This window comes from Rhinoderma darwinii, chromosome 4, assembly GCF_050947455.1.
Source record: "Rhinoderma darwinii isolate aRhiDar2 chromosome 4, aRhiDar2.hap1, whole genome shotgun sequence".
NCBI lineage: Eukaryota > Metazoa > Chordata > Amphibia > Anura > Rhinodermatidae > Rhinoderma > Rhinoderma darwinii.
This window is the reverse complement of record NC_134690.1, coordinates 94,626,123-94,641,208: the sequence shown is the minus strand read 5'-3', so window position 1 is coordinate 94,641,208 and position 15,086 is coordinate 94,626,123. Positions and strand designations below refer to the sequence as shown.

The window sequence follows — 15,086 nt, the reverse complement described above, 5'->3', positions numbered from 1 at the left end:
TAAAGATTACCCACCTTACCCACCACACACCAGAGTATATTTCTGCACCACACTGTCTAGCCCAGGGGTTTCAAGCACACGGCCCGCATGCGGCCCCTGAGGCTGTCATCTGCGGCCTGCGGGACACAGAGCCACTAGTATCGGCTCTGCCCCGAGACTCTGGAATTCCCTGACATCGCTGTCCACATATGAACAGCGATGTCTGGGGCTTCCCCAGAGCCGGAGTCCAGTGCAGAGCGCTAGTATCGGCTCTGCTCCGGAACTCTGTGGAATTCCCTGACATCGCTGTCCATATATGGACAGTGTGTCAGGGTCTTCCCCAGAGCGGAGTCCCGAGCAGAGCGCTAGTTCAGGATCTGCTCCGGGACTCTGTGGAATTCCCTGACATCGCTGTCCATATATGGACAGTGTGTCAGGGTCTTCCCCAGAGTGGAGTCCCGAGCAGAGATCTAGTACAGGCTCTGCTCCGGGACTCTGTGGAATTCCCTGACATCGCTGTCCATATATGGACAGTGTGTCAGGGTCTTCCCCAGAGCGGAGTCCCGAGTATAGGCATCTACGGAGGGCACTGTGGCAGCATCTACGGAGGGCGCTGTGGCAGCATCTACGGAGGGCGCTGGGGCAGCATCCACGCAGGGCGCTGGGGAAGCACCCACGCAGGGCGCTGCGGCAGCACCCACGCAGGGCGCTGCGGCAGCACCCACGCAGGGCGCTGCGGCAGCACCCACGCAGGGCGCTGCGGCAGCACCCACGCAGGGCGCTGCGGCAGCACCCACGCAGGGCGCTGCGGCAGCACCCACGCAGGGCGCTGCGGCAGCACCCACGCAGGGCGCTGCGGCAGCACCCACGCAGGGCGCTGCGGCAGCACCCACGCAGGGCGCTGCGGCAGCATCTACGCAGGGCTCTGCGGCAGCATCCACGGAGGGCACTGCGGCAGCATCCACGGAGGGCTCTGCGAAAGCATCCACAGAAGGCACTGCGGCAGCATCCACAGAGGGCACTGCGGCAGCATCCACAGAGGGCACTGCGGCAGCATCCACAGAGGGCAATGCGGCAGCATCTACAGACGGCACTGCGGCACTATCTAAAAAGGGGCTGCCAAATCTTGACACGTGTGTCTGCCAAACACTGCCAACTGAGCCGCCGGACTGCATTTAGCGACACTTAAACTGGAAAACTGGATTGTTGAAATAAGCACGTGGAGAAATATCTCAAATTTTAAACCTAGCGGTATTATTATAGTAATGTAGTATTAATTTTATAGTAATGTAGTATTATTATTATAGTAGTTCAAATAAGTAATTTATTAACAATTTTGTGTTGTATCAAATTTCAAAGTAATGCGGCCCGTCAACTTCCCATTTTTTCTATATGCAGCCCACCTACCCTGCCGATTTTGAGACCACTGGTCTAGCCAGTTCATCAATATCACAAACCAAAGGGTATAAGAAAAAAGGAAAAAAAACAAGTCTTCTATATGTTTCTCAGGAGGCATTCTCGCTCCTGTGGTAATCTGTGTAACATAATAATTTTGAGAAAGTGAATATGTCGGTTTAGTGTTTTTTTCCTACATTTTTTCCAGGTTTGAGGTCTCTTTAAAAGGTGCTGTCCGGTTTTCTAATATACTTTCTGTTTGCAGTAGGACCCCCAATGATCATTTAGTCACCAGGGGACCTGGAAAGACAAAGCTTCTGATGCAGAAAAAAAAAAGAATATTTCCAACAATTTTTCAAATAATTTTTATTTTTTATTTTTTTTTAAATCTTGATTTACTTTGTTGCTCAAAAACCAATGAATATGACAATTCCATTTTTTTTTTTTTTGTTAAATATCACCTCTATTAACCCCTTCCCGCCGCAGCCCTTTTTCAGATTTTCGTTTTCGGTTTTTCCTCCCCACCTTCCAAAAGGCATAACTAGGAAACGGGAAAAAAATTATTTGTGGGGTAGAAAATGAAAAAAACAGCGATTCCTCCATTGCTTTTTGCGCATCGTTTTTACGGAATTCACTGTGCAATTAAAATAACAAGTTAACTTTATTCTGTGGGTCAATACGATTACGGCGATATCAAATATATATAGTTTTTCTATATTTTACTACTTTTACAAGTAAAAACCGAAGTGTAAAAAAAATAAAATTATTTTGTGTCGCCAAATTCCGAGAGCCATAACTTTTTTATTTTTCCGTCGAAGGCAGGGCTTAATAGGAACACAAAGATGGCGGACCTGGGGGCCTTCATTAGTTAAATTCCGCAGCATTTCGGCATCAACTAGTAGACAATCTGTTGCGGAAAATCCACATCATTTCATGTGTTTTTTACTGCGGAAAATAGTGCAGATTTTTGCTGCCTTTTTCAAGGGTTGTGTAAAGGGGATCTTTTCTTCCTGTGATGTAATTTCCACCACCTATAAGAAATTCTGCAGAGTTTCCGCAGAACATTATGCAGTACATTGTAGTTTGCTGCGGAATTGTTGTTTCTCATTGATTTATATGGGGGAAAAAAAACCACAGGAAATCAGTCCACTTTCCGCAGCAATAATTGACATGCTGCGGAAATAAAATTACGCACCGCAGGTTAATTTCAAAACAGAATTTTTCCGCAGCAAGTGGATGACATTTGTTAAATCACACCCACTTTGCTTTAACTGTATTCCGCTGCGTATTTTCCGTCCGCCATTCCGGATGGAATATACGCAGCAATTCCGTTACGTGTGGACAAGCCCTAACAAGTGAAGAGGAGCAGGTCCTAGAGAGGTGTGCAAATAAAGCTGCTTTACATGATACAAATATGAAAATGAATCCAGCCACTTGATGTATACGAGCCGACTGTGAAATATTTATTTTTAATTTGCATGTGTCAAAAAACAAAAAAGCAAACAAGCTACACAAAGAAATTATATTATAAATAGGACTCATAATCCAACAGTCCAGATGCAAAGGGGAAAATACTATACTCAATGTGTATACTAAAGACATTCAGGCAAAAATAACATGAAAAACCCCTCTAGCATTGTCATTGCAATTTTCTTCCCCATGTTGGAAGTAAACTCTGATATAAATAAAATACTAATGTAACAAATATTAATGGGGCTTACTTAAAGGAATAGTGTCGCCCAAAAAAATAATTTTATATCAGTTTGAGGTTAGGCCTCATGCACACGACCGTGTTCGGTCCGTGATATACGGTCCGCATGTCGGCCGCTTGTCCCGGACCGTACAAAGTACAGGGAGCCGGGCTCCTAGCATCATACTTATCTATGACGCTAGGTGTCACTGCCTATCCACGTAACTACTGTCACACACTAAAACATGATTACAGTACGGGACAGTAGTTCCGCGGACAGGCAGTGACCCCTATCGTCATAGATAAGTGTGATGCTAGGAGCCCGACTCCCTGCACTGTGTTCGGTCCGGGACATGCAGCCGACATGCGGACCGTATATCACGGACCGAACACGGTCGTGTGCATGGGGCCTTAGTGTTTTATAAAAAACTTTTGTATTTATTTGTGTGTTTGTGTGTTACTTTTTTTTTATTTTTTTACTTTTTCTTACCTATGGGGGCTGCCATTTTTTTTCCATTTCTGTATGTGTCGATTAACGACACATACAGACATGGAATACGGCAGCTACAGTCCCATAGTGAATGCGAACGGAGCCCGTTCCATCCACTATGGTGTACGCCGTCTGTGTGGGAACGGCGCATGCGCCGCTCCCACACAGTCCCAGTTGAACTGAGCGCCGTCCGGCGCCATTTTCCTGTAGACCAGAAGTCGCGGCCGGACAGTAAGATTACTACTTCCGGTCGCGGCTTCCGGACTTGTGCACTTGGAGCAGCGGCAGCAGACGGAGCGGACGGACCGGAGGGAGCGGCGGCGGCAGGAGAAGGTAAACCTTCTACACTGTGTGTTAGCTCAAAAAATGGCGACACACAGTGTAGGAGGTTAGACCGTTCAATCCCCTCGTTTCTCCCGGCACTAGAGCGAGGGATTTTTTCCCAATTTTGCAGCATAAAGCAATGTGGTTGCTTTACCACATGCAATGCTGCAATTTTGGGAATTGCTCCATCTAGTGACCAGTGCTGGGAAATATTATAAATTAGAATCTAATTTATAATATTTCCTGACTCGTGAAAAAAATAAAATAAATTCGAAAAATGTTTAATCACCTACACACTAATTGTTTAACTAAAAAAAAAAATAAATTTTTTGCTAGCAACACATTCCCTTTAATAACTTAGCAAATGCTGTTCTTGTAAAGGCAATGTCTGAATAAGTCTGAGCAGTTACCTAGCAACTAAGAGTATGTTCACACGCTGTGTTTTCAGGCGTATCTCGGGGGGCGTAATCGCCCCGGAATACACTGAAAAAACAGTAGCTGAACGCCTACAAACATCTGCCCATTGAATTCAATGGGAAAAACAGTGTTTCGCACAGACAGGACGTTTTTTATGCTGCCGTTTTAAAAAAACGTGCGTAAAAATACACCCCGTAAAAATAAGTAGCATGTCACTTCTTGAGACGTTTTTGGAGCTGTTTTTCATTGTGTCAATAGAGTGTGATCATAAAAATGTCCTCGACAACCCCCCGAACTACGTCATCAGCTGTGATGTCACCAAAGTAGACGTTGGCCTCCATGGCGCCATAACTCACAATGGAGCTTTAAAGATGATGGACCACAAGTTCAGCATGGGCCACCCCTGTTGGGAGCAGCAGCATTCACTTCTCGGCTGCTGCAAAACTGAGAACTCAATTTATGGGGCAGGCGCTCTTTGTGACCACACATCAGCCACAGCAGCACACACGAACATTAAAAGGGACACTAAACATAGAAAATGCACAAAAAATATATCCCTGCAATTCCCATCTTAATCTCCTCTTTCCCTCTGATCCTAGTTTGTCTCATATGGCAATTAAAAATGAGAAGTAAATAAATGTTCTCTATGTGTCACGCACGGGAGAGAAGACATGTACCTCCCCCCTCCCCCCGCACAACTCCTTACAATCTTCTGTCTGGCTGTAAGACAACTTGCTGCAACAGGAGCGTCCCTCCTCACCCTGTCTTCAGTAGGACGAAAAGATAGTTAAAGAGCACTGGTCACCTCTCCGGACATGTCTATTTTAGTACATACTTGAATTCCCCATAAAATCACAAGTCTGGAGAATCTTTTCTTAGAACTCTGCATTGTACTGTTATTCATCCTAGAAATGTATAAATAAACTGACATCTGAGTTACCATTCCACTTGTCAAAGGGGTGTGTCCCTACACAGTCTTACTCTGCCGGCACTGATTAGATTTTGTCAAACTGTGTAAAGACACCGCCCCCCCCCCCCTTCAACTGGTAACACCCATTGCCAATTTATTTATAAATTAGTAGGAGTAAAAACAGAGGAATTGGACATTGCAGAGTTCTAAGAAAAGATGTTCCAGAATCGTGATTTTATGGGGAATACAAGTATTTACTAAAACAGACATATCAGGGGAGGTGACAGCACCTCTTTAAGCCTCACCCCTTCAGCAGGTCCCCAGATGAAAATGGAACAGATCAGCCTCAGACTAAATGCAGTGCTCTCTGCAAAATTTCTACACGATTGTTTCAGGAATATGTAGGAAATCCTGTAGACTGACAAAAAGTGTGGGCAAGATTATCTCCTGTTTCTTTGCATCATTAATTTATAGTTTTATTGTTCCTTTAACACTCAGCAGCATTTTCAAATACTCCCCCCAGAGGCAATTTTTTCATTTACCCCGCCCTTCCCCAACAGCACATACGCCCCCACTCCCCCATCCTGCAACAGCACTTGAGCTCTTCTCCTCTCCTAACATGCCTGAACCTTTTCATCTCAACATCTGCAGTCGAGGGAGAGTAAGGACGCCGCCATACACATCAGATAGTCAGGTGGTCCCACTGAAATCGTTGGGATTCGGCCGACATACATCTAATGTGTATGGCCAACTTCTCGACACAGCTCGTTGATCGGCGCTCATTTGCTCCTTTCACAAGGAGCTAAGTATGGTGACGAGCGCTCGTTAGGTATGTTCACACGGAGTGTTTTCAGACGTTTTGTGGGCCGTAAACGTCCAGAAAAACGGCAGAAAAGTCGGAAGCAGAACGCCTCCAAACATCTGCCCATTGATTTCAACGGGAAAAACGGCGTTCTGTTCCGACGGGCCGTTTTTTTCGCGGCCGTTTTTAAAAAACGGTCGCGGAAAAAAACGTCCGCTAAAAAGAAGTGCAGGTAACTTCTTCAGCCGTTTTTGGAGCCGTTTTTGGTAGACTATTGAAAACAGCTCCAAAAACGGTCGTAAAAAACGCAGCGAACAAAATGCTTAAAAAACGTCTGACAATCAGGAGCGGTTTACCCTTGAAAACAACTCCGTATTTTCAGACGTTTTTGAGTTTGCGTGTGAACATACCCTTACTCCGATCGCTCGTGCCCAAACATTTGTATCATGTCGGCAGCGCGTCTACATAGTGCTGCCGACAACTATATTTTCGGCTGCATAAATAATACAATCAGCCGATGAATGAGCGTTTGCTCATTCATCGGCTGATCATTGCCCTGTTTCATCATTGTTTCATCATTGCCCATGGCAATGATCGGGGGAGAGTGTTCAGTGAAGGGCCTTAAGTGTTGGCACTCAGCATTGGACAGGGTTTACCCTCAGGCTACAGAGAACAATGTGGAACAATCCTTCCCTGTATTATAGGTTTATTTAATTTAAACTCGGAACTGAAGTGAATAAAAAGTTTTGGGTAGGTGGTTAACCCTTTCATGCCCAAGGGTCATTGATGCCCCTTTGTCCAGGTCAAATTTTAAATTTTTAAATGAGAATATCTTTGGAACGGCTTTGAATATCACAACTATTTTTAAAGGACTTGGGAGGCTTTCATTTTCTAGATTAGTTTAATTAATTCAGTGTTTTTAATTTTTATTATCAGCAGACAAATTACTAAAAATGAAAAAAACAACACTTTTTTGTAATTTTTCAATCTATCTATCTATCTATCTATCTATCTATCTTACTAGGAAAAGGAAGAGCAGCACATATAAATGCAAAATATGCGTAGTTGTGTGTGCACAAGCCTTAGGACCTCAGACTCCAGTCCCACATAAATATTTCCAAACGAATAGGCAATTGGAGTCCTGTGTAGTGCTACCTATTCGTTTGGAAATACCTATCTATCTATATATACACTACCGTTCAAAAGTTTGGGGTCACCCAGACAATTTTGTGTTTTCCATGAAAACTCACACTTATTTATCAAATGAGTTGCAAAATGACTAGAAAATATAGTCAAGACATTGACAAGGTTAGAAATAATGATTTTTATTTGAAATAATAATTTTCTCCTTCAAACTTTGCTTTCGTCCAAGAATGCTCCATTTGCAGCAATTACAGCATTGCAGACCTTTGGCATTCTAGCTGTTAATTTGCTGAGGTAATCAGGAGAAATTTCACCCCATGCTTCCAGAAGCCCCTCCCACAAGTTGGATTGGCTTGATGGCCACTTCTTGCGTACCATACGGTCAAGCTGCTCCCACAACAGCTCTATGGGGTTGAGATCTGGTGACTGCGCTGGCCACTCCATTACAGATAGAATACCAGCTGCCTGCTTCTTCCCTAAATAGTTCTTGCATAATTTGGAGGTGTGCTTTGGGTCATTGTCCTGTTGTAGGATGAAATTGGCTCCAATCAAGCGCTGTCCACATGGTATGGCATGGCATTGCAAAATGGAGTGATAGCCTTCCTTATTCAAAATCCCTTTTACCTTGTACAAATCTCCCACTTTACCAGCACCAAAGCAACCCCAGACCATCACATTACCTCCACCATGCTTGACAAATGGCGTCAGGCACTCTTCCAGCATCTTTTCAGTTGTTCTGCGTCTCACAAATGTTCTTCTGTGTGATCCAAACACCTCAAACTTCGATTCGTCTGTCCATAACACTTTTTTCCAATCTTCCTCTGTCCAATGTCTGTGTGCTTTTGCCCATATTAATATTTTCCTTTTATTAGCCAGTCTCAGATATGGCTTTTTCTTTGCCACTCTGCCCTGAAGGCCAGCATCCCGGAGTCGCCTCTTCACTGTAGACGTTGACACTGGCGTTTTGCGGGTACTATTTAATGAAGCTGCCAGTTGGGGACCTGTGAGGCGTCTATTTCTCAAACTAGAGACTCTAATGTACTTGTCTTGTTGCTCAGTTGTGCAGCGGGGCCTCCCACTTCTCTTTCTACTCTGGTTAGAGCCTGTGTGTGCTGTCCTCTGAAGGGAGTAGTATACACCGTTGTAGGAAATCTTCAGTTTTTTGGCAATTTCTCGCATGGAATAGCCTTCATTTCTAAGAACAAGAATAGACTGTCGAGTTTCACATGAAAGCTCTCTTTTTCTAGCCATTTTGAGAGTTTAATCGAACCCACAAATGTAATGCTCCAGATTCTCAACTAGCTCAAAGGAAGGTCAGTTTTATAGCTCCTCTAAACAGCAAAACTGTTTACAGCGGTGCTAACATAATTGCACAAGGGTTTTCAAGTGTTTTCTAATCATCCATTAGCCTTCTAACACAGTTAGCAAATACAATGTACCATTAGAACACTGGAGTGATGGTTGCTGGAAATGGGCCTCTATACACCTATGTAGATATTGCATTAAAAACCAGACGTTTGCAGCTAGAATAGTCATTTAGCACATTAACAATGTATGGAGTGTATTTCTGATTAATTTAACGTTATCTTCATTGAAAAAAACTGTGCTTTTCTTGCAAAAATAAGGAAATTTCTAAGTGACCCTAAACTTTTGAACGGTAGTGTATATATATATATATATATATATATATATATATATATATATATACTTACATACACTGTAGAGCTCTATAACAATTAGTCCTCTTCTCTCACCGTCACCCCGGAATCGCTGGGAGGGGAGAGTGAAGACGGCTATATAAACACGACTGTGAAAAAAATGGCAGTTAACAACAAATCAACTGTCAGTTTTTTATGGCTGTTTTGCATCAATGTGTCTTAAAATTGGAATCCATTTCCCGGCCGTCTGACCGTTTTTAACTGGCATTTGCCATCCGTTTTTCATGGACGTTAAAAAAAATGATGAATTTTATTCGTAAGGGTTTTTTGCCCCAACCCCCTGAAAACACCACAGTGCCCATGTAGATAGTGACGCAATACCACGGTAGATAGTGCCACATTGCCCACATAGATAGTGCCAGTGCCCACATAGATAGTGCCCACTGTGCCACAGTGCCCACGTAGTGCCAGTTCTCCCTGTAATGCCCATATAGTGCCACACACAGTGCCCATGTAGATAGCGCCAGTGTCCCCTGTAGATAGTGCCAAAATAATGGCACAATACCAATGTAGATAGTGCCACACCCCCTGTATATAGCACCCCCCTGTAGATAGCACCACACCCCCTGTAAATTGCGCCATCCCCCCTGTAGATAGCAAAATGCCCCCTGTAGATAGCAACATCCCTGCTGCAGATAGCAACATCCCCACTGCAGATAGCGCCACCTCCCCCGTAAATGGCACCCCCTTCCTGTAAATAGCACCACTGTAGCTCCCTGTAGGAGCGTAATCCCTCTGGCCGAAGATTCCGCTCCTACAAGAAGCCCCTGATTTCTCTGTCCATATATGGACAGTGACGTCAGGGGTTAACTCCAAAAGCGGAATCCCCTGCCTGTGCGGCGATTCCACTCCAGGAGTAGCCCCTGACGTCACTATCCATATATGGACAGTTACATCAGAGGCTTCTTGTAGGAGTGGAATCCCCGGCACAGAGCGATCTGACACCAGGGATTCCGCTCCAAGTGAGCTGCTGACGTCATTGTCCATATATGGATAGTGACACCAGGGTCTTCTCCAGTACCGGAATCCCTGGCCACAGTGTCTGCCATGGATTCCGCTTCTAGAGAGAGACACTAACGTCACTGTCTAAATGAACAGTGACGTCAGGGTCTCTCTCTAGAAGCAGAATCCCCGGCCAGTGCGATCTGACACCAGTGATTTCACTCCTAGAGTCAGTTCAGGTGGCGCTATCTACAGTGGGAAGTTCGATGCTATCTACAGCAGGGGGGGTTGCTATCTGCAGGGGGGTGGCACTATCTACTGCGGGGATGGAGAGACGGCGGGGGCTCCATCTAGGGGGTGAATCCTCGGACAAAGCACTGGCCGGAGATTCCGATGCTGGAGGGAGCTTAGGAGGTTCTATCTACAGAGGGTTTTGCACTGCCTACAGGGGGTTGTAGGTGGCACTATCTACATTGGGGGGGGGGGGGTGTATTCCGGTGCACTCAGAGCTTCGGCCAACATGAGAGTGCAGTGCTGCTCACACTGAAGCAGCACTGCAGTCATTAAACCCGTTCCAGGCTGTCAACGTTTATACACGTGCTAACTGCACGGAGCATCGGCAGTTAGAACGTATATAGCCGTATGGCAGTCGTGAGGGGTTTAAAAAAGCCCAGGGTAAAGCAGGGTCCTGGAGCAGGAGAACTATCAGCACCAAAGATGATCTCATATTGTGTTAAAAAAAAATAACTTACCGCGGCCTTACACCACAGGCATTGCCAGTCTTGCAGGCGGAGCACACTGCCACATGTCTTCTCGCATACAGTGCATTTTGCACTAACAGGTAAATTGCCCTCTAGCCATTGATGTGGCATTGATACCTACAGGAATGATAGCAGAAGGATTAGTCTTTAATACTGTACCAGGATGCAGCTCCTTGCCCCATTTAAATAGTTGCAAGAGTCTACTTGGTCCACTATCTGAGAACAGGGTACAGAATAATTTTGGCAACTGTGGCCATAATGTATTAAGAAAATAAAAGAAATCTGAAGATGTAGATTTAGCTCTGTAGTTTTCTATTTACTTGTTTTAGGTTCTTGCTTGGTATTACAAGGTATAACTGTGTACAGAGCTGACCATTTATTAGATTTACTAGTGTTCCTCTACACGCTAATCTCTTAATCCCTCCCAAAGTCCTTCCGTCAGCCTTTAAGACGTGAATGAGAAATAAAACCTTTCAGGGTGAGTCTTAAGGTCCATTTACACGAGCAGTTTTTCGCATTAGCCATCTTTGATACGATTGCTGTAAGCGATTGCTTAGCGATTCCAGACAAATATTTGCACACGTTAATGTCTCAATCGTTAAAAATGTATTATTTGCTCACACATTTAACAATGTCGCATATCTGCTATCAAATGATTCAAGTTTACAAACCACAAATGTCAGAATGACCAACGATTATTTATACGATCAACGGGGCGTTTTACTACTAGTCGCTCAGTCACTACGCCTATTCACATTAAGCGTTTATTGTGCACGATCGCTCATTAGCGTTAGAATCTGACCCGTTATCTGCTTATGTAAATGGGCCTTTAGTGGTAAGTGCCACCATAAGGGTAAATTCACATGTGCCAGATTTGTTTCTGCGACTGTCCCCTTCATCTGAATGCAAATGCTGCAGAAACAACCCCATTCATATGTATGGAAGGGATTTTGAGTCACAGAACTTTCTGGAACAAATCTGCCGCATGTGGAAAAACCCTAAGGGGTTGCTTATTATCTGCGCTAAGGGTTGTTAGAAAACTACATTACAACTTACATTTACAAGTCAAGAATATGAGGCAAATATTACTATTGTATTCAAAAGGCCCTACTTGTTTCCTGTTCAGGGACTCACAGCAACTTGCTCATAAAAATCATACTAACCCCATCCTCATCCTCGATAATGTCCTTTCCAATAGAAGCCAAGGTGGTCCATTTGCAATTATTTGTGGCCCTCACTGCACAGCGTCGGTGGGACTTGAACTTGCAGACTGTTTACATTCAAGAAAGACAAAGAAAACCCATAATAAACAAGAACGAAGCAGTAATAAAACGACAGTAAAACCATTAGTTAAGGGTATGTTCACACAGAAAAAATCTGCCTCAAACTTTCCTTCAGGAATTTTGAGGTCGATTTTGAAATGCACGTTTTTAGACGCCACTTTCTTTAGCAAATGTAAATACTGTGGACTTATTCTTTTTATCAAAAACCGCTCCAAACGAACAGCGCATTCTTTTTCCACCTCCCATTGATTTCAATGGAGGTTCAGAAACGGAAACCAATTGAAGATATGGCACGACGTTTTGTTTTTTTCTGCCAGCGGACAAAGGCCACCGGTAAAAAAATTAAAACACCTCAACTTCCCAGTAAAATTTATGGAGGGAGATTTAGGGGTGTTCTTTGCCGTTGATTCCGACACAGCGTTCGAATCAAAATCAGTGCAAAAAAACGCTGTGTGAACTGGGCCTTACAGTTCAGCAACACTGGCACATATAAATATGCATAATCTGCTCTTTGTGTCACGTCTAATAATTTTTGGGATATTTTGTTTTAGAGTAAAAGAAACGAACGTCTCTATACATTAGATATTGTCAGCAGGACCTAGTGACATTCTGTGTCTAAGGGGGCTGCCTGATCCACCCCCGATGTCTGGGAAACATAAATTGGATGTGTTGATGGTTGTATAAAAAGAAATCAGATGAAAAAAATAAAAAAATAAAACAACATGGCTGATTTGTGAGGATGCCCAGGAAAATCTGGCAGAAGCCATACACATAGATTGCCAGTGGCCATTAGAGATTTGCCAACATCAATCTGATGTGTGTCGGTAATTTTAGGCGAAGTCTGTAGAGCTCTTGGACTAGCGCCCCAGACATCTTTGTTAACAGTCCGTTGTGGTCTTCTTTAGTTAGACCCACAATCAGTTAACTCTTCATATACCATGTACATATATTTAAAAAAGATATATACACAATGATATTTCATACTCCTTATATCCACAAAGCAGGAACTTAGGTCGCACTGCACAAGGTCATTGACTGTAAGCACATAGTCCTTAATGACAGACACACCTCAAATAGCTGTGAAGACCTTAGCAACACCAGGCCCGCAACATCCCTATTGATACAGATCAGTGTAGCTGCTATTACCATAGGGATTTTTTTTAACAATACAACTCGATAACAAACAGTCTCAAGATATGTATGACTGACGAATAAAGCTGGCTATATACATAAGGGCCAATTCACATTAGCGTTGCACTTCAGTTGAGGGGTTCAGTCTGAGGTTTCCGTCGGGTTAACCCCGCAACAGAGGGGCAAACTGAAACCTTAGCTTCCGTTTCCCTCCCCATTGATCTCAATGGTGACGGAAACGTTGCTAAAGGTTTCCGTTGTTCTTGACGGAATAGCGCAGTCGACTGCGCTATTGCTTCCGTCAAGAACAACGGAACCCTGTCACAACGGTGACAAACGGAAACTATTATTAGGAACGTTTCCCTCACCACTAAGACCAATGGTGAGGGAAAATGAAGCTAAGGTTTCAGTTTGCCTTTTCGTTGAGGGGTTAACCCGACGGAAACCTCAGACGGTACCCCTCAATGGAAAGGCAACACTGATGTGAACAGGCCCTTAGATAACTGTCCACCCATAAGCTAATGGATGGCTGTTATTGGGGGAAGCAAGAATTGTGCACGTTGGATTTTATCAATCATGATCCTCTGGCGATAGATAAGCATGCACTTTGTTCAGATTCGAGCATGCATATTAACGTGGAAGTTGTTGGAGATATCCATGTTGTAAATGAAGCAGCAGAAGCATAAAGTGGGCCATACACATTAAGCGCTCATCCACATGACCGTTGCCGTTTTGCGGACCGCAAAATACAGATCCTAGTGGTGACTTCGATGTGCTGTTCGTTTGTTTTGCGGACCCAAATACTAGAATGGGTGAGACACACCACAAATACGGACAAGAATAGGACATGTTCTGTAATTTGCAGTGCAGACTCACGGATCCGAAAAAAAAAAAAGGGTGTGTGTGGCCCTATAGAAACGAATGGCTCAGTATTTTACCCGCAAAATGTTGGATAGGACACTGAAGAAAACAAGGGTCGTGTGCATGATCCCTCAGATTGTCTACTAGAAAACAACCAAAGAATGACAAGTATGTTGTGCTTCATCTTATCATGCATGGATAAAATAATGTATCATTTCTACAAAGAACCTTATTTCTGGACAGGTCGGTAGCCATCAAGTAAGATTTTTACTAAGAGGACTGTCATTTTTTGCTTGTTCTATGCATGAAATGTTCATGTTTTCACGCATGCGAATTTACTGCATTGGACACAATTTGCAAAGTATTTTACGCAATTTTGGTCCCCAAGAGGAGATTTCCATCTTATGCCGCTCCTGTAATTGCTTACATGGCATATGCTCATACACACATAACATAGGGCTCTCTGTACCCACTTCTGGTGTATGTGAACAAAGGAGAACCCGTAGATGGGTCCATTAGATTGCTACATAGAATATATATAGTGTAAGCATTTAGTGTGCAATAAATCCAATTTGTTAGTCCCGTGAACCCATTTTATGGAAATAGTAGTGAACAGAGCTGCACATTGAACATTTTACAAACGATAAAAAGAGACTTCCTTAACCTTTACTAGGAAAAAAATCTATTATTGGAATCTCTCACCTTATGAAAGTGGGAGAGAGATCTGATAACAGATCAAGTAAATCCTCAGGGAAATGAACTACCACGCCATTGACCTGCAGGCCTATGAACACAGTTAAAGAGGCTCTGTCACCAGATTATAAATGCCCTATATCCTACATAATCTGATCGGCGCTGGAATGTAGATAACAACAGTGGTTTTTATTTTGAAAAACGATCATTTTTGAGCAAGTTATGAGCAATTTTAGATTTCGTTTCTTAATGCCCAACTGGGCGTGTTTTTACTTTTGACCAAGTGGGTGTTGTAAAGAAGTGTATGAGGCTGACCAATCAGTGACCAATCAGTGTCCTGCACTTCTCATTGTTCCAGCCCAGCTTCTTTCACTGTACAATCTCACTGTGCTGTGGATCATGCTGGGCTGGAACAATGAGAAGTGTATGACGCTGATTGGTCACTGATTGGTCAGCCTCATACACTTCTTTACAACACCCACTTGGTCAAAAGTAAAAACACGCCCAGTTGGGCATTAAGAAACTAAATCTAAAATTGCTCATAACT

The 15,086-nt window shown here is 43.6% G+C and overlaps 1 protein-coding gene across 2 annotated transcripts in view; it reads right to left on the bottom strand.

The window, feature by feature from the left end:
- DGKD (diacylglycerol kinase delta) overlaps positions 1-15,086 on the bottom strand; it is a 109,447-nt gene that overhangs the window by 50,216 nt on the left and 44,145 nt on the right. For both annotated transcript variants that reach the window (XM_075861395.1, XM_075861394.1), the window contains exons 6-7: positions 11,735-11,841; positions 10,563-10,688 (exon numbers count right to left, since the gene is read on the bottom strand). In XM_075861395.1, the coding sequence (XP_075717510.1) occupies positions 10,563-10,688; positions 11,735-11,841 (233 nt within the window). The remainder of the gene's footprint in view (positions 1-10,562; positions 10,689-11,734; positions 11,842-15,086) is intronic.